Below are 20,428 nucleotides of genomic sequence, written 5' to 3'. Positions count from 1 at the left end.
CACTCACTGGACTTAGCTTACTTGTTTCCCTTTTTGCAGGAATCATAGTTCTGCTCTGCCTGTTGTTCCACTGTCTGAAAGCAGTTGTTTCATATGTTTCTGTTCAGCTTCCTAATCATTCATGGCAGTAGGGCTAATTCCATACCAGTTATTCATTCATGGCTGGCAGCAGAAGTCACACATGATCTTTAGTGGATAGGCTCTAAAAGTCCTTCCCCTGCCCAGCCTGATTTGCAGTCTATTTTTGGATATTTGGCTTTGGTAAGTAGCTTGGATAAAAGCCATAATAAAATCTTAAATCATGAGAGGGAAGAGCTGGAACGTAAACCTTCTGGAGAATTGTATCTGTTTATTTTCAGGATTTGCTTTGAAGGACTCACAGTGTTTTCGCTACCAAGTTCCTTTTAAAAAAATCCAAAAAGTGTATTTTGGTGCAAAAATACAACCTATTCTATGTAACTTAAAAAGAAATGTAAGCATTGTGTTTTGAAAGGTTCAGGCTCTAGAGTAGAGTCGGCAAAGTTTTTTTTAATAAGGGATCAGATAGCAAATATTTTCACCTTTGGGGGCCATGCAGATACTCTGTTGCAGCTCTTACAATCATGCTGAAAATAGTTTGGACGCTGTGGACCTCATGTAAGGTTCTCAGGGACCACATCCCAAGAGCCACTGATTATGAAGGTCAGTTGGATGCCGTGAGCAGGAGTAGATGACATGAGAAATTCCCTGCAGAGAGAATGCCTATAGTGACCCCCGCTGGAACAATTCATCAAGCCCTTGTTCGGAGAGCAGTTTTAATGTCACACCAGACTGAGGTGTTGTCCAAGCACCCAGAGAGGAGAAAAACACTTGGTATTTTGGGAAATTTGAAGGTAGATGAAAGACTCGTAGAAGACAGCCAGTATCACCGCTCAATTGTAAGGACTTACAAGCAGCCTGATACGGGCTCCGGTCCCAGCTGCATCCTTAGTTCTGTAACTTGATCAAAGTCAGGTCACTTCTCTGAACTTTTAATACCTCACCTGTGAAATAGGGATAAAAGTGGCCACTTCATAAGGTTGTTGGGATTAAATAAGATAATATATGCACAGTGCTCTCAGCATAGTGTTTATTCAGTAGCTATCATAAACAATAGCCCAGCAATTAGTACGTTTAAGGGTCAGAGCTTAGAAGAAGGAGAAGGGCCTGTGTGTGGAGAGGGGAACAAAGGTGGATGAGTTTGGAAGTCTGCTAACAGCTTTAGGTTTGAGCTTAGCTAAATCAGTTATTCATCAGACACATTAGCTAAACCTGCAAAGACTAATAAAGGTTTTGTCCATGTTGTTTAGAGCCTACCTGGGGAGTAAGACAGGTAGATGTTACTCGATCATTAAGTGAACACTGAGTGCCTGAAAGGTGATGCTTGGCCAGGGAGTTGGGACTTCATCACCGGAGGGTTTAAAGTAGAGGAGGAGCACGGTAAGATCCAGTTGTAGAGCGAGAACCCTCATGGCGATCCAGAGAACATGATGGAGGAAGGAGATACCTCAAGGGGCCCATACGATAATTTCAGTAGCTCGGGTGAAAAAGAAAGTTCAACGTGGAGAGTATATTGTCGTTGAGATGAGGAGGATTTACTTTGTGTGCTTTGTGTCTTACACCCACGGTCTCATGTAGACAGGAGAGGATCATGCAAGAGTGCAGGGCTTTGCATACACAATGCCCGCGTTCTTATCCCAGCTCCATCACTTACCCCCTTTGTGACCTTGGACAAGCTCTGGAACCTCTGTTTGGCTTAGATTTCTCATTTGTAAAAGGCATTATGTGGGGATTCAGTGAGATAATGCCTGTAAATGACATAGAGCAGTCCTTGACACTTAACAAGTGCTCAGTAGACGTTAGCTGTTATTTTAGTCATTTCGTTTGCATTTGAGTTGACTATTTAGTTGGACAACAGTGACTGGATTGGGAAAAACCTAAAGTGCAGAAAACCGCGAGGGAAAGTTCATGAACTATCTTCAGAGCAGAAATAGTACCTTTTCCTCTTAGCCTTCCAAGATTAAGCACACTTTCTGTTGACCCTTTGAGTTGCCCAACTTCATCACAGAGTAGGATGAATGAGCTTTGTTAAGATGGGTGGGAGTGATCGCTTAGGTATCATTTTCTCACTTTGCACTGCAGTGCTCTTGTCACTATATTATTAAGTTATTGGGGAAGGGGATTCTTGCTCCCAAGAACTCAAGGGGTGAGGATGTGTTCTGCTTTGTTTCCTGTTGGTTGCATATTCCTAGGCCAGATGATTGTCCCGATTCAACTTTCTAGCACTTTTGAAATGATCGCCTGCCTGTGTTCTGTTACAGCATGTGGTGTCTGGGCAATTAGACTTACAGCCACCAGGTCTAATGAGTTTTTCTTCAAACTTGTTGATATCTAGTAATAGCTTCTTTAATTGACCTGATTGGGAAGTGAACTTTGTTACCTTAGGAGATTTTTCAGATAACTGGAGCTTATTTTTCAGATTTTAAAATTTATTATGTACTGTTCTGCTTTCTTAAACAGAACGTACTGACCTAATTCACCGGAATTGCTGTTATTAGCATCATCCTTAAGCGGTTAAATTTTTGTAAGCCCTGTAAGTTTAGTTCTGCGAATTTGAGCACTGGCCCTTCCCTAAAATGTTAATGACCCTCAGGGTTGTGTTCTCTCTTCTTGAGCCTCTGCCAGGGCATGTCCCTGGATGGACTTCAAAAGTTTGCTCAATGCTCTGCAATTCTATGGAAAATGTATACCCTTGAGGATTGAAGATGTTTCCCGTTTCCCTGAAATTAAGACCTAGCCAGGCCATCAGCTCTAATGCATCTTGGAGCAAAAAATAATATAAGACCTGGTCTTATATTATGTAAGACCCGGTCTTATATAAGACCGGGTATTATGTTATATTATATTATACCCTATCTTATAGTAAAATAAGACTGGGTCTTATATTGATTTTTGCTCCAAAAGACACATGAAAGCTGGCTGTCCGGCTAGGTCTTATTTTCGGGGAAACACGGTATCAGATTCTTGCTAAATATTTGTGAGGGACATTTGGAAGGAAAGGACACATTTTAAATAGCTCAAGGGTCCAGTAGATGAGGAAACCTTGTTGCAGGCTTCTTGATTTTTCTCTGTATATTTCTCTTCTTCCTATGACTTGGAGGCACAGGGCAGAAAGACGTCAGTTATGATCAGGCGGGTCTTTGGGTGTTTGCTGAACTGTGCACGAGGTATGGTGATGATGATGACGACAGTCGTAATGATAAAGACAATCGTAGCTGAATTGGTTACACGCTTCAAATGTGTAGGCTCTGTGTTTCTTGCAGGTGGTATCTCATTTGGCCCTAACAGTAATCCTGTGAATAGGGACTGTTGTTATCCCCACTGTATCCACCGGCAAACTGAGGCTTAGCGAAGTTAGGAACATTCTCCTAAGGTCACAGTTGGTAAGTGGAGGAGTTGAGATTTGAGCATAAATGATCTTACTTCGTAGTTTCTGCCCTTCACTCTTACACTTTATTGATAATTGTGTTCGTCTAATGACATTTGCAGCTGTCAGATAACATTGAAATAACATTTAGCAATATTTAGCTCAGAAAATTTTAGTTATTTTGTTAAGGGTAACATTATCTGATCTCCTCTCCTCCTCCCTCCCCTCTTCTGCCCCTTCCTTCCTCCTCCCCTTAATACCAGAGTGAGGTGGCATGTTTTTTCTGAAACATCAGCTTTTGTCTATTCTGCCCGTGAAGTTGTCAGCATCCCTTGGACAGTCTCGTGCTCTGTAGCCAGAGATTGCCTTCCTTTGGCTTCAGCCTCTTCTGTTTGTAAAGGCAGACCATAGTCTGGTCATGGAGGGAAAAAGCTGGGACCTTTTGGAGCCATTGTGCCAATCCTAGCCTGCCTATTTCTGGCCTCGTAATGGTAGGAAGAAATAAGTTCTTTTTGATAGAACTGATAGCTGTCAGGTTTTCTCTTTCATGCAGCCAATTATAGTCCTGACTGATAGAAGTGATAGAATAAATTGATTAAGTCTTTTCTTTCATATTTTTTATATTCTGGCTAAGAATCATCCCTTTAAACCGATTCCTTTTTTTCTCACTTAGTGCCACCTAGGTATTTAACAGTTTTTACTTGGTGACAGTTACTTCAGAGTTAATGATAAATAGAGAATGGTCATCAGAATTAAAAATTACATGTCCGTGGTCATTTGTGGTCCTCATGAATAACTGCACTTTCAGCAGTTATTCAGCAGATGTTAAGCATTCGTTGAGTGAAAGGTTCTGAGTCTGAGAGCTTTGGGGGTAATATTCTAGTTTTACTCCTAATACGACATTTTAAAAATTTAATGAATATAGACAAAAATAAAAAAATTATGATCACCCATATCACCCATCACCTTACTTGCTGAAAAAGAAGTCCTCATTACTTTATGAAAAAGAAGTCCTCAATCTCTTACGTTAAAATTGTTTTGACAATTAATGATTTAATTGTCATACCAGCATACTACAGCCTGGCATCCTCAAGACTTACTTTTTCAGGACGATCCACTTTCTGGATTTTCATTATGTTGCAATATATTTCTCCATCTAGAGAGCTGTTTGTTGTAGCCGGGGCTCTACTTAATTGGGAAGGTTATTTCTGGCCTTGTTCCTGTTCTTTATTCCATAATGACGTTATTGACTAGAAGCACTAATTAGAAGTCGGTGATTACAGCGGTGGTGGTGGTGGTGGGGGGTCACAATGACAGTAAAAATGACAATAACCTTAATGAGCCAATGTTTGTATTTCTTATATAGCTTTTATAACTGGAGTCAATCATAAAAGCAAAATATTATTGCAACTTAAATAAATGAAGACAATTGAAAATATGTACTTAATTACGGTACCTGTCGTGCTAAACTTATAAAGGCATTGCCTACAGGGTATAAAATGCAGCTCTCTAGAAAAAGCAAGTTATTTTGCTGAAATCATGACATTTTCCAGGATCAGAAAAAACTCCACTCTTTCTCCTGTACTACTCATACTTCTGCCAATTCTGACCAACTTCTCTAAGATCTAAATAGAAAATAAACAATTTCGCAAGGCTTCATCAGACCTGCTTTTCTCTTGGTTACTTTATAACACAGTTGCATGGAGCAGATGTATCCAGTGGACTTTTTCAGTGGTCCCCTCCGTCTTAAGATACAGTAACTTGCCATTCCTGATATCCTGATACCAGTTAATGTTTTTTTCTCTGTTTCACAGCGCTTTTCGCATTTATAGCACATTTTGTTTTCTTCCTGTATCTGGTCTTCCCTTCGAATTGGGTTCGTCCAGGGTAAATACTGGGGTGCTCCTCTGATATTTCAGAGGCTGGGACTCATTTGATGCTCGCCAGGTACTGAATGTACACGAGTGCATTAATAAGTGGCTTCTAATACTGTTCTCTAAATACAGATATTTGGATCCAGAATGTAGAAAAATAAGTTGCTTCCCAAAATTAGAAATTGAGCGCTTTTGTTCATTTATGAACCTAATTAAGACTTTCCACTTAATTTTTGTGTAAGGACTGATGAATCCAGCGATTCTCAAACTTGAGGGTGAGTCAGAATTACTTAGAGGGCTTGTTACAACACAGATCGCTGGGCCCCACCACTGGAGTTTCCGTAAGCCTGGGATGACCCCCAGAATTTTCACGTCTAATACAATTACCGAGTGATGCTTCTGGCTGGGGACCGCTTTTGGAAAACCCTGGTCTAATCATTCTTTTCCCTTTGAAAGGAAACATTCGCCATTAGGTGGCACTAGAACACTTCTCATGAGGTAGCCGTCCCCTCTATGGACCAGTTTGTGGATTGCATGCAGGGTTCAGGATTGTGTAAAAGGTACAATCACCAAACTGTTGGAACTTAGTAGCCTGGAGTCTGAATTCTTATTCCATATAGCTTAAACCAAAAAATGTATTGACCATATCAGACCACAGAAACTATAGGCTATTTTAAGACGAACTCTTCCAAGAATAAGGAACAAACCATTCCCGTTGCTTTCTTTTCAGTTATCCAGATTACTCATCTATCCAATCCAGTGATAGATGGGCCCCACCACTGGAGTTTCTGTTCCAAAATACAAATATACATCTCATACTTATTATTTGTTTAGCTAAGTTAATGATTCTTGATTTTGTTGCTGATGACATTGAAAATGATGATGACATTGAAACCCTACCCGAAAAGGGTTTACACCGGCTGTTCACCTAAGTACCATGTCATTTTGTCTTTCCACCAGTGCGCCAGTTGTGTTTGGGACAGTTTCCTTTCCTGTTGGCTTCCTTAGCCAGAAAGTTGGCTAAGGAACTTTCGTTTTTTAAGAGCTCTGGAGAGGAAAATATTGGCTGCTATTTACCTCCTCTCCCCTCATGTTTCTGTGCAGTCGCACTCCATAAATTTCCAACCGTTCCATCACCTCCAGATGGTCTTTCTTCCACTGCCTGTACTCACCTGGGAGTTGGCATGGTTTCTGCACATGATGGAATGTGTGCAAATACTTGCTCGCTGGGCTCTCCTGCTAACTAAGCTCTTCCATTCACAGTGGGATGTCACTTTTTGAAATAATAACTGAGTCATATGTTAGGTTTTAAGACAGAACATGCCTGGCTTTTTCTAGACTCTTGAGGAGAATCTTCTCATTGATTCTACTTTTTTTATCTTTGGAGCAGAGACGTGGGTTAGGTTTCAGTGACCTAATTGAGTACGAAAATGACTACAACAGACGAAATTGAATTGGAGTCACTCCGTCAGATTTTAAAATTAGACAAGCATTTGATCATATATCTTTGATCACTGGAAAGAATTAAGACTACGTTAATGCTCGTGGCAGGTGTGGAGCAGACTTTAGGATCAGTTTTGCAACACCAGGTTCCTTCTTAAAAGACATAAAGTTTTGTCTTGTGATAGGCAGAAGGGAGCTTTGATTAGGTTGGTGATTAACAGTTGAAACCAATCTGATTATTCTAGAGAGAGTTTTTTATTATCCAGACCTATTTCTCCCTCTTCTGTGCTTTACAACTGAAATCATATATTTGTGTCCCATATAAATGTGAGGTGTTATTTACATCTAGCAGCACTGTCCAATAAAAATGTGGTGTGTGCAATTAAAAATTTTCTACTATCCTCAGTGCAAAAGATCTGAAGAAAAAGGTGAAATTAATTTGTCATAGTTGATTTAATCCAGTACGTCTAAACTATTTTTCAACATGTCATCAATATAAACATTACTAATGAGCTATTTTTACTTTTTTCTGTACTTAGCTCAGAACCTTCCAATGCACCTCTGTCTGGACCAGCCACATTTCATATGCTTAATGGTCACGTGTGGCAACGGCCCCTGCAATGCTGGCAGCGAGTACAGAGGATGTTTCACTTTTCAGTAACTATCAGGGGAGGCCAAGGAATTGTACAGATGGTTCACTCAGTTAGTTCTGCAGCTTTGCAGCGGGTTTGGTGAGTCTTTGGATTGAACCAGTTGGTTAAACAAGATAATACTATCTATTGATTCTTTTATTGGGGGTTGGGGGTACTTATCACTCATCTGCCACTGGTATGATTGATATTTTAGGTTTTTCCACAAGTTGTTTAACCAGCTTCAAGGTACTTACATCTGGGGATCTCATTACTATTTGCTTCCGTTGGAAATGTCATGCTCATTTGAATCCTCACCTACAGGACTTTCATATTTTGTCCCTGCTGTGGTAAATTAATTTCTTATGGTATCATCGGCCAAGGCAGAGAGGTTTGGCCTCTTCCGCAGCCAGAATAGACGCTACTTGCTGTAAACAATTAGGCCTGTGAGCAGTTGACCTTGGAAATGTTCTAATCTGCTTGTCCCTGGGTGCAGCTTCAGGCACTGGATTTCTCCGTGGGTGGGAGTTATGAACCCAGTTTGGAGAAGCACTTGAGGCAAGCTCCACACAGATGTGCTTCTTGCTTCATTTTTGCACGTGACCCAAGTTGCAAGAGGCATGTTCCTCACATGAATTTCTTTGAATGCCTTGTGGAATCAGACACTATGCCCGGGCCGAAGTTAGAGGAGGCTGCATTTACCTTTAGAGCTACCTTTCCCCTTCCCTCCAGCACCATCTGCCCTAATGATGGTGGATTAAAAGTTATTTCATTATATTTCTTCAATTCACGGAAAGAGGACATAGAAGGCATCTTTTGTCAGCCCCTTTGGTTTTGTATTTACTGTCATAGTGTTAGATCCAGAAGAAGGTAGCTGAGTAAGTGAAGAGAAAGAAATGTTAGTGGGAAAAGTTACACGCAGTGAGAAGTTATAGTTCATACTCAGTAGATGGGAGGAGAGAGAATATTTATAAAAATGTAGTTACTATCTCCCAACTGGTGGTGGCAGCAGTGGTGGCTTTTACTCCAAGGCGAAGATTTAGGTTTTCTTTTCTTTGGGGCAGTGCTTGGGCAAGTAATTTTCTCCCTTTACTGTACAATACTGGTTGAAAACATTTATTTGACTTTGGTTGGTTTTCACCGTTCTTAGATAATTGTTAGCACTATATGTTGATCAGTTCCTAGTTAGTGATTGGCCCATGCCCTCAAAAAGCTAATAATTCAGTTTGCAGATAAGACAGACATACGCAAAAATAAGGAGCCCTTACACAGTAGTAAATGGTGTTTCAAATGAGGACACTGCCGGCCTGTCTGTCCCATCACAACTTCTTACATTATGACCTTAGCAGCCCAATTTGATGATCCAGTTGGCATGTACCTTTTGTAGACTATATTTACAAGGCAATCCAATAATAGCAAGTACACAGTGCTTTTTGTGTACGTGCCTGTCATGTTCTAAATACCTTATGGGTGGTCATTCATCCAGTCCTTACCACAATGTTGTAGGATAGGCAGGTAACATAGTTAATGGCCGTTTTACACATGGACACGCTGAGTGTTGAGGTTGACAGAGGCCTATGTGCCATATCTCTGAAGGGGCGATTTTATCTTGGAAGCACACATTTTAATTATTTGCTTCTTGTGTGTTCTCAACTTTTTGTCCTTGTAAGTGTGACTTTCTCCTTCTCAGTTTCAGTAAGCTCTGAGATCAGTCCCCTCGTGAACTTAATATTGACTCTGCCTGTAGAGCGAGCCCTTTTGCTGAGCTCTGTCACCATTGTATCTGAAGAAGAGAGTTCCTCGATAAAAGAATTTGGAGAGTCCATTCTATGCTAATTTTCATTATGGACTTATAAGGGTCCCTGGCTGGGCTTAAAAAAAGTTTGACCAGGACTATATTTATACATGTTGGTTACCATAAATTGTTTCCAGTATATAGATCATTCTTGTTTGATCACGTCTCTGGCCATGACCAAAGCATCTGGCATTTACTCTGAAAAATGGTAGCTATTAATTTCTAGACCCATTTTAAACCGTTGAGCATAGTTTACAAGAATGTTCATGATGTCACCTGGCTACACCCCTCGTTACACTCTGCATACTGCGGGCCTAGGGACTGGGTCTAGCTCCACCAGTCTGGGATCTGTCAACCCTCCTCGCCTGTGTTCACATGACTTCCTCTCCCTAGAATGCCGTCTCCCTGCTGACTGCTTGGAGGGCACTTAGTCATCTTTCGAGGCTAAGCTTGAGTGTCATCTTTTTTTCTGCAGACGTTCTTCTCCCCGCCAGACCGAACTGCTCTCTTTGGTTCCTCTGTTTTGGCTGCGCATTCATCCATCAAAACAATGGAACACTTCTTTGCATTTAATTGTTTGTAAGTCTACATTCCCACCGCCAGATACAACTGTGAAAAGGCCAGATCATAATATCCTGTTTCTCAACCAAGTTCTGTCTCTGTTGTAACTACCCAACTCTGCCATAACTGATATATAAACAGATGGGTCTGATTTGACCAGTGGTGAGCTACACTTTACTGATTCCTGATCTAGGTAAAAGTCATTCCGTGATAGTCTCTTTTCATATGTATATGGTTAAGAATGGGTTAAATTCTATAAAATCAAAATATAACGTAAGACCTGAAGAGGAATTATGGAGAAAATAGCAGAAATGGTCTTGCCAATTCATTTTGCCAATTCATTAAATTACTGGTATAAAATAATTTTTAATTTCACATAAAAGGGCAAAATGCGAGCCTTGACAACCTCTATATCATGGATTTGTGATAAATCGTAGTTTCAAGTTCTTCTAGAGTCAGGCATGTCCAAATTGAAGTTCATGTACTTAACTGTGCTTTAATTTTCTCCTTTCTAAAGCCCTGTACATTTTCTGAAGTTAGTTCCACACATATTTGCTTAGTACCTATTATCTGACAAACACTATGCTAGAAATATAAAGATATGAAGATGCCCTCAAGGAATTTATAGAACTTGTTACAGAGTTTTGGCTCCTAATCCTTTGAAAATGAAGTAGGCATTTGACAGATGAGAGAGCTTAAACTTGGAGGGGCTAAATGACTCGCCTGAAGTCACGAAATTTAGTGTGACTGGATGGCACTTGATTCCAGAATAGCTTTTGCTGTGCTAAGCTACACACACACACACACACACACACACACACATTCTTGTGTACATCAGCATGTCCTCTGCCAGCTCTAATTGCTGTAGCTATTAAGTTGGGTGCACTGAGTAAAGAATCCCTCATTATGGGATGCAGTTTTGATGTGTTAAAGTTTATTTCAGCAATTTAGTGTTTATCACCTTAAATTTACCTTAATGGGATTTTGCTTATGGTAACCCAGTTTTCTTTTTACTTCCTCCCAGTTAATCATTTCCTCTGAATTCCATGAGCTCTTTTATTCTTTTGTTTGGTGCCATTTTAAAAATAAGAGCTTTCTTGAGATATAATTCACATACCATATAATTCAAGTACAATTTGGTGGTTTTTCATATATCCACAGATATGTGCAACTATCATTCCATTTTCATTACCTCAGAAAAAGGAATCCTGTACCTTTAGCTATCACTTTCCTAGCTTTCCCCGTTATTCTCAGTCTAAGGAGGCATTAATCTCCTTTACACATAGATTTGCCTATTGTGGACATTTACTATAAATGGAATCATGTAACGTGGTATTTCGAGACTGGCTGCTGTCACTACGCATGACATGTTTAAGGTTCATCCATGTGGTAACCTGTGTCGGTGGTGCTCCATTCTTCCTTACGTTAAGGCTGAATAATACCCCGCTATATGGATGGACCACACTTGCTGTGTGCATTCCTCAGTTGATGGCCATTGGATTGTTATTATTAATGAATTGTTATTTGGATATTAAGAAATGCTGCTGTGAACTTTTGTGTACAAGTTGGTGTCTCATTGTGGTTTAATTTCCATCTCCCTGATGACTAATGATGTGAAGCACTTTTTCATGTGCTTTTGGCCATTTGTATCTTTGGAAAAATGTCTGTTCAGATCCTTTGCCCATTTTCAAGCTGAGTTGCTTCTGTTTACATTTTTGAGTTGTAAATGCTCTTTATATATTTTAGATACAAATCCTTTATTAAATACACGATTTGCACTTACTTTTTCCTGTTCTGTGCATTGTCCTTTTACTTCCTTGGTAGGGTTCTTTGGAGCATAGAAATTTTTAATTTTGATGAAGTCCAGTTATCTACTTTTTTCTTTTGTTGCTTGTGCTTTTGGTGTCATATCTAGTAATCCATTGCCAAATATAAGGTCATGAAAGTTTATCCCTATTTCTTTCTCTGAGTTTTATAGCTTAGGTGGTACATTTTGAGTTAATTTTTGTATATGTTTGAGTTAAGGGTCCAATTTCACTCCTCTGTATGTGGCTATGCACTTATGCCAGCACTGTTTTTCCCCACTGAATGGTCTAGGTACCTTGTCGACCATAGACATACATATTTTTTGACTCTCAGGTCTAGTTCCTCTCATGGAACTCTGTATGTTTGTCCTTATTGCCTGTACCACAGTCTTGCTGCTGCTGCTTTGTGGTAAGTTTTGAAAATGGGAAGTGTAGTGCTCCAACTTTGTTCTTCTTTTCCAAGATAATTTTGGGTATTCAGGGTCCTTTGTAATTCTGTATGAATTTTTGGAACAGCATATCCATTTCTACAAAAAAAACAGCTGGGATTCTGATGCATGAATCTGTAGATCAATTTGGGAAGTCTTGCCATCTTAACAATATTAAGTCTTCCATTGCATGACCATAGCATTTTTATTTTTTTACATTTATTTAGATCTTTTAACATTTCTTTCAACAATGTTTTCAGAGTATTAGCTTTATACATTTTTAATTTATTCCGAGCATTTTACCCTTTGTGATGCTATTGTAAATGGAAGTTTCTTAACTTGCTTTTCATATTCATTGCACATGTATAAAAATACAATTGATGTTTATATTTTCATCCGTTATCCTGCAACCTTTCTGAACTTATTTATTAGTTCTAATTCACAGAGGGTGCCAAAAAATGTATACATATTTTAAGAAAGGAAAACACTGTGTTAAAATTACACTGATTGTAACCACTTTGAAGACCTCTTGAAATTGCAGAAGTCACATGTGACTTATATTCATCTTTTGTTATCGATATATATTATTACAATTGTAATACAGTTTTTTGCTTTCTTAAAATGTGTATACTTTTTTTTGGCACCCTCTATATGTATATTTTTAGTGGGTTCATTAGGATTTTCTGTATATAAGATCATGTCATCTATGAATAGAGATAATTTTATTTGTTCCTTTCCAATTTGGTTGCATTTTATTTATTTTTCTTGCCTAATTGCCTTGGCTAGAATGTGGAGTAAAATATTGACTAGAAGTAGTGAGAACTCACATCCTTCTCTCGTTTCTAATCTTAGGGCAGAAGCATCCAGTCTTTCATTATTAGGTACTGTGTAATGTTAGCTTTCCTCCTGCAACGTCCTTCCAGAACCTTCTACTGAGAAAGCTTAACATTATGCTCACTATAAGAAGAGATGCTTAAAGCAATTTCATTATCACAGAGTGTGTATTAAAAGATAACTTTTGAGCTGAGAGGCAATAAATTGGTTAACTAGCACAGCACATACAAATAAGCAAGTGGCATAAAGTTTTAAAGGTGTGAGATAGAGACCCACGTTCAGAAAACAGTTTCCTGTTCAGGAAACAGAGTTGGCAATTCTAGCTAACGACTTTTAGGAGAAATTTCATACAGGAGGTGATGACAAAAATATGAGTCGGCGTTCCTTTTAGAGTGGGAGAGGGTATTTCTGAGGGAAGCAAAGGTGAGAAGAGGGGTGAAAAGCTTGGTGTCAAGTTCTGTGAAGGGTCTAAGGTTTTACCCTACTTGGAAGCTAACAAGTTAGACTGACACAGTTTCATGGATGCTGGCAGAAGACAGGAGATTTCTGGATCCGAGACAAAGGCCTTTGTTACTTGTTGCACATCAGGCAGTTTGCGTATCGTGTCCCTATGGGTCTGCCTTGTTGTGCCCTACCTCAAATCCTCACAGGGTGATATGGAAGGGTCCAGGGTGGTAACTTGAGTGGTTTGTGTCACAGGTGAGAAACCTTGAGTTTAGGGAACCCAGATTTCTGTAGTGGACAGCAAACCTGTCCGAATTTCGCCCTCGAGGAAGGCATTATCCTTATTATACTGCCCTCTGCTTTGGAGGGAAACACTGTCAGTCTTCCAAAGTTTTGTTCATTATTCAAGTATCCTTGAAAAGACCGTCGGGAACAAAAGGGCCCTTAATGCCTCTGCTTGCAAAATGTGCAGAGATGTGTGAGACCCATTAAGAATTGTGTCCGAACACCTGGCAGATTCAGGGAAGTACAAAACTTCAGATTGAAGATTAACTTCTGTTTGGGCCTTTCTGAGATTTTTACCACCATGTCTTATAGCTTCAGCACTAACTACATGTAGGAGATGTCGTACATCTCTCAGTCATGGTTGATTCAGGATGCTTGCTTCTTTCCCTTTTTACCAAATGGGCAGCACAGTACTTGGGTTGGCTAGGTAGGTAGAGTAACTTAGGACTTTAAGAAGCAGTTCTGGAATCAAGTAACCTGGTTTTAAACTCAGCTCTGCCAGTGAATAGAATTGTGACTTTAAGGAAGTTTAGGTTTCCTCATCTGTAAAATGGGGATAATATTGTAAAATAGCACCGAATATCTAGTGAGTCTTTAACTGTGTGTCCACCAACACCTCCCTACTCCCCCTTTATTTAAGGTTGATAGGAGTTAAATAACCTGTGTAAATGTTCCCCACTGGGCGTGACACATGGATTGGTCAATTATTTTGTTTTTGTTAATAATTATTTGGGTTCCTTGTAGGTGAGAGAGATGGATCCTTTGGAGTTCTTCGCTCAGAATACTGTTGTACAAATTTAACATTATACAAATAGCCATGAGTTAAAATGCAAGCTCTGCTAGCTACTAGCTGTGAGAATTTGAACCCGTAACTTCACTTCTTTGCACTTCCTTTTCTTTGCATATAAAATATGGACAGTATCTTTCTTTCATGGTTGTTCCTAGTTTGAAACAGCTTATATGTATGCTACACCGTGCAGGATTTGCTTCTCGTTGGCTGGTCAGACTGTAATCACTTGCTTTGGCTAGAAGAATTAGGGGGAAAACAACTTAAAGTATATACCTTACTGGTGAGTTGTAGAATGGCACTGAGATGTATGCTGAGTGAGGGCCAAGTGTGTTTGTTTGGGGGGGAGGCGGATGAGGGGGCAATACCTTCTCGATAGGAAAAAAGAGACATTTATGATAAGGTCTAAGAAGCAGAAATGTGTTCTAGTTTCAGAAAAAAATTAGTGTGGGGTTTAATTTCAAGCAAAAAGGATCAGAGCTCCCTTGGGACAGACTAAAATAGACATTTAAACCAGTTAACAAAGAAAGGTTATGTAACGTGTTACATAGAAGATGCAGTGTTTGCTAGTGCTCTCTAGTCTCTTGAAATGGAACCTTCCAGAGTTCTTAGGTAATTTTGGAATTTGTTGCGTTTGAGGGAATTACCCTGTATCGGCCTTATCTTTGTTCTCTCAATGCTAATTTTATGAGGGAGGGCATTTGGATCTTGGCTGAAATACAATATTGAAATGAGTAGTGTTGTTATCTGCAACTTGTTTCTGTTTTGTAATTTCCAAACTGCACCATGCACCTGTGTTTAGGTACTTAGTAATTAGGAAGCAAAATACAAATCGCAGTTCCTGTAATGAACCCTACCAGATTCATATATCAAATCCCTGTAATACCCAGAAACCTTCTGTTAGACCCAAATAGATGGCAGAGATGACCTAGCAAGGTCTGAGAGCTATTTCAAATGCTCAACAATGAAGCAGCTTCTTTCCTTCCCTCTCATTTTTTGGTTAACTGACTTTATGTTCCAATAATTTACTTTTCACTCTTGTATTTAACAAATACCGTATTTTGCCTTGTATAATGCACTCCCGTGTATAATGTGCACCCACATTTTTGACCCAAACTTCTAGGGAAACGGAATTAGTACCACCTATGTATAATGCGCATCCTTATTTTTCCCTCATAGATTTGGGCAAAAAAGTATGCATTATACATGGCAAAAAACGGTATTGACATCTTCACTACAATGACACCATTTTTGTTTCTTATCCTTAACACTCATGGCCATATCACCAAGGGGGGAACCTCTCAAAATATAAGCAAAATTCTTTACATAATCTTCCCCTAACGTTTTAATGTAGTTATAGCACAAGCAGAGCATATAAACAGGGATTTTAATATACTTTTGTCCTATATTTAGTGGTTTTGGTTGGCCCCAGTTGAGTGCCATGGGAATAGAGTTCTCAAAAGAACCTTGGAAAAATATATTTTCCCAAACTTGATTTTATTTGTTAGAGTTTAACAGGTGACTGATTTAACTTCTCTTTTTCATTAAGAACACATTTTAAATCTAGATCTGGGAAAGAAGTGAGGTTTAAAAATAGGACAGGTACTCATACATTTATTAGAGGTTCTGAGTATTTATCATGCTCCATAGTAACTACTCTCCAGTGATGGTCCCCTGCCAGTTCTCCCATCACTGTGCTTGTATTCTGTTCCTCATGTCAAGAGATGGAGCTTATTGGGGTAACTTGTTACCCCAATATACCAATAGTAGCAGTAGATGAAATTGGTACCAGGAGTGGGGTTTGAACCCATCTTGGCATATGCCCATATTGCTGTGAAACAAATTACCTTGAAACTTAAAGACCACAGTCTGTTTTTTTTGTTTTTTGTTTTTTTAAATGTCTCATGATTCAGCATATTGACTAATCTGGCTGGGAGGTTATTCCACGCCATGTGAGGTCAGTTAAGATAGCGGCCATTTGGGGGCTTCACTGGGTTGGAACTTGCAAGGCTGGCAGTTGGTGCTGACTGTTGACGGTTGCTCAATTGGAATCGTTGACCAAAGCCTAAGGATTCTCCTTCATATGGCCTTTCCATGTGGTTTGGGTTTTTCCCAGCATGGTTTCTGTTCCAAGAAAAAGGAAGCACAAGCTGCCAGGCCTGTGAAGACTTGGGCTCAGAAGTTACAGAATATCACTTTCACTGCATCTGATTATTCAGAGCAGTTAGTCACGAGGCCAGCCTCAATTCATGGAAGATGAAAATAAACTCTATCTCTCAATGAGGAGGTAGCGTTCATACAGGAACTAAAAGAATTAAGGTGTATAGGTTTGTACACAGATTACTAACTGTGTCAGATATTGGAACGATAGCAGTGACTGAAATAGACACGGCCATTGTATACTGAGCAGAGGTTGGAGAGACTAGGAAAGGGCCAGACGAAAGATGGTAGGCTCTTGTAAGTCAGATGAAAGAGTTTGGACTTTATCTTTAGGGCAGTGAGAAGCTATGAAAAAGGTTTTGTTTTGTTTTGTTTTTTTAAGATTTTATTGGGGAAGGGGAACAGGACTTTATTGGGGAACAGTGTGTATTTCCAGGACTTTTTTCCAAGTCAAGTTGTCCTTTCAATCTTAGTTGTGGAGGGTGCCGTTCAGCTTCAAGTTGTTGTCTTTTCAGTCTTAGTTGTGGAGGGCACAGCTCAGCTCCAGGTCCAGTTGCTATTGCTAGTTGCAGGGGGCGCAGCCCACCACTCCTTGTGGGAGTTGAACCGGCAACCTTCTGGTTAAGAGGACACGCTCCTCTTAACTGAGCCATCCGTGAGCTCAGCGGCAGCTCAGCTCAAGGTGCCGTGTTCAATTTTTTGCAGGGGGCACTGCCCATCATCCTTTGCGGGAGTCGAGGAATCGAACTGACAACCTTGTGGTTGAGAGGATGCGCTCCAACCAACTGAGCCATCCGGGAGGCAGTTCATCTCAAGGTGCCGTGTTCAATCTTAGTTGCAGGGGCCAGAGCGCACCATCCCTTGCGGGACTCGAGGAATTGAACTGGCAGCCTTGTGGTTGAGAGCCCACTGGCCTATGTGGGAATCGAACCGGCAGCCTTCGGAGTTACGAGCATGGAGCTCTAACCTCCTGAGCCACCGGGCCGGCCCGCAAAAGTTTTTAAAGAGGAATACGATAATTTGTATTTTTCATTAATTCTCTGGCTCTAATGTGGGAAATGACTTCGGAGGAATGAGCCTGGAGGGAGGCCATCCAGGTGGGAAGCTGTGGTAGCAGTCCCCAGGTATTAGGTCATAGTGACTTGGCCTCAGAAGGCGGTCTGCGGTTGGTGAGAAGTAGAGACTCCTAAGAGATGCAGGAGGAATAACTGCTGCAACTGGATGATTTATTGAATATGGAAGTTGAGGGAAAGGAAGAAGTCAATGGTGACACTCGCATTTCTGACTTAACCATCCACATTAGGTCTCATCTTCTAATATGATGCATTATTTTGCTATTGCTGTGGGAATAAATCACCACATGTTTAGTGGTGGCTTCAAACAACACAAATCTGTTCTGTTCTAGAGCTTGAGGTTAGAAGTCTGAAGTGGGTCTCACTCGGCTAAAATCAAGGTGCCGGTAGCACTGCGTGACCCTCTCTGGAGACTCTAGGGGAGACTCATTCTCGCCTTTTCCAGCTTCCGGAGGCGGCTCACATTCCTTCCATCTTCAGAGCTATCAATGGCGGGTCGACTCTTCATCACTGTACCTCACTGTGACATCGGCTCTCCTGCTTTTCTTTCACTAATATGAACCCTTGTGATTATAGTATCTGCACCCAGATAATCCAGGATAATTTAGCTCCGCATCTCAAGGCCAGCTGATTACAACATTATTTCCATCTGCAGCCTTCATATGCTCTTTCCACGTAACATCACCCACTCGCAGGTTCTGGGGATTACGTCGTGGGCATCTTTGGGTGGTCATTCTTCTACGTACCACAGTTGGGAACCCGAGGACTAGAATAAGATTTTGGGGGGAAATGAATTCAGGTTGAGGCATGTTGCCACGTGGGATGACCAATAAGTAGTTGGTCTTTGAGCTCGGGATAAAAGCGTAGATTTGGAAAGAGCCTGGACATGGGAGTGGGAGCCATGGAATGAGTATTAGTTTTTAGGGAGAGTATGTAAAACAAAAAGAGGGCCTGGGCCAGCGTCCTGAGGGGTTGGGTAAAGTTGCAGACAGAAGAGACTGAGAAGGAGCTGCTGGAGGGTAGGAAGAAATCTAGAAGAATTTGGTTTCAAGGAGGTTGGTAATCACCTGTGTAGACTATTGTATCTTTGCCCTGAAAGGATCCTTGGACAGCTTTTTAATCCTACTTCTGTTACAGATCAGGAAATTGAGGCCTGGGGAGATGAAGTGACTTAGTGTAAGACAGTGTGAGTAGCTAATCGATGTGCTCCTTGATTCCTACTTCAGTTTATTTGCCACCATCCAACCCGAGTCCATTTAATCTTTTCATTTTGAAGATGGTATTGGGGAAAGATTTTTGGCTCTGTGTGTGTGTGTGTGTGTGTGTGTGTGTGTGTGTGTGTGTGTGTGTTTCATTGGTATTCTGAGAGAGAAAGTTGCTGGAATGACATTGTCTAGTGCTTTAATTGCATGCAAGTAAAATTCTTTATACCAAATAGCAGAGTTAAGATTTATTTTTTTTAATAGTGTAGACTTTTCCAAGCGCAGCGTCGCTTCCTTTTCCAGTCTCTCTTTCTCTTCATTGTTTAAGTTTTATTTTAAATGTCTTCTTTGGGAATAATTTTAGATTGGCGAAAAGCTGTGGCTAGTGCAGAGAGTTCCCATACACCCTCATCCAGTTCTGCGACTTGTTGAGATCTTACAGTACCGTGGGTCATTTGTCAAAACTAAGCAACAACATTGGTACTTTGCTGGGACTAAACTAAATGGTAGCCTCCAGACTAGATTCGCAACGTGGTAATGCCTTTTCTTAAGGCATTGTCTAGGGTCCAGTCCAGAATACCAGCCAGCATTTAGTCGTCATTACCTTCGTCACTTCTTAGTCTGGGGCCATTTTTCCCCCCCAATTAAAAAAGTTTTTATGTAACCTTGACAGCTTTGAGGAATCCTGGTTAGGTAGTCTGTAGAATATCCCTTAATTTCGGTTGGTCGTGGTTCGACTGGGTTATGTACTTTTGGAAAGAGGATCATAGAGGTCAAGTGCCCTTCCCATCACATCATCCCAGGACACACATGTCATCAACATGACTTCCGTGATGTTTACCTTGATCACCTGGCCCCAGTAGTGGTGGTCGGGTTTCTTTACCATAAAGGTACTTTTCTTATTCCCTCTGCATCGTGCTTTCGGAAGCAAGTAACTCACTCCACACACACTCAAGGAGAAAGAATTAAGCTCCACCTCCCAGAGGAATAAATATCTACATGCGTTTTGTTTTGAATTTTTCTGTAAAGAATTGTATTTTCCCTTCTCTGTCCCCAGCATCAGCCATTTCTCCAAAGAGCTCTTGTTCCTTTTATTGGAAAATGGTGTTTAGAAACCGAGATCCGAGCTCTGCGTGTGCTTGTTGTTACCAGAATATCACTGCTTCTCGGCCCTTTCTGCAGACAGAGCTGGAAAGCACACGCATGTATACTCACACATGTACACACACAGTATATTTCATTGTTTTTGTATCTATCCATCTGTATCTTAATGTAAACGTGTTCATACCGATGTCTTCAACTCTGATCTACTACCACATGGTCAAATTCTAATCTTCCCTCGCTTATCTGTGACTTCCTGTCTCCCACAATCCATCATCCATTTATTTGTTTGAGCCCCAGTATGCATGTAAAGCAGTTTTAGAATCATCAACTCATCCATCCATGACAAATAGTGTCATCAGCTAGAATACAGTGTTTGTATGTACAGTTGTTTTTGTCTTTAGTCTTATAGTTTTCAGTCTAAAGGTCCTTAGGTCAGCGACTCCCCCGACCTTCAGTGAGGTTATGTCCAATATTTGTGACGCGGTTAACTTCCTTTGTTGTAGTCTGCACCCTATCCCAGGATCTGCTAATCCGTGATCGTTGCTTTATTGTTGTTCTT

At 40.5% G+C, this 20,428-nt stretch overlaps 1 protein-coding gene across 8 annotated transcripts in view; it reads left to right on the top strand.

Annotated features, from left to right (window-relative positions):
• NSMCE2 (NSE2 (MMS21) homolog, SMC5-SMC6 complex SUMO ligase) overlaps window positions 1-20,428 on the top strand; it is a 215,696-nt gene that overhangs the window by 8,668 nt on the left and 186,600 nt on the right. The window contains exon 1 of one of the 8 annotated variants that reach the window (XM_081070981.1): window positions 17,233-17,306. The exons of the other annotated variants lie outside the window; for them this stretch is intronic. Within the exon in view, the coding sequence (XP_080927107.1) occupies window positions 17,261-17,306 (46 nt within the window). The 5' untranslated portion in view covers window positions 17,233-17,260. Of the gene's footprint in view, window positions 1-17,232; window positions 17,307-20,428 lie in introns of those variants that run through there. 8 annotated transcript variants of the gene reach the window in all.

The sequence above is a fragment of the Rhinolophus hipposideros genome, assembly GCF_964194185.1.
Source record: "Rhinolophus hipposideros genome assembly, chromosome: 13".
Lineage (NCBI taxonomy): Eukaryota > Metazoa > Chordata > Mammalia > Chiroptera > Rhinolophidae > Rhinolophus > Rhinolophus hipposideros.
Note: the sequence above shows the minus strand (reverse complement) of the source record. Positions and strands in the feature narration are given on the sequence as shown.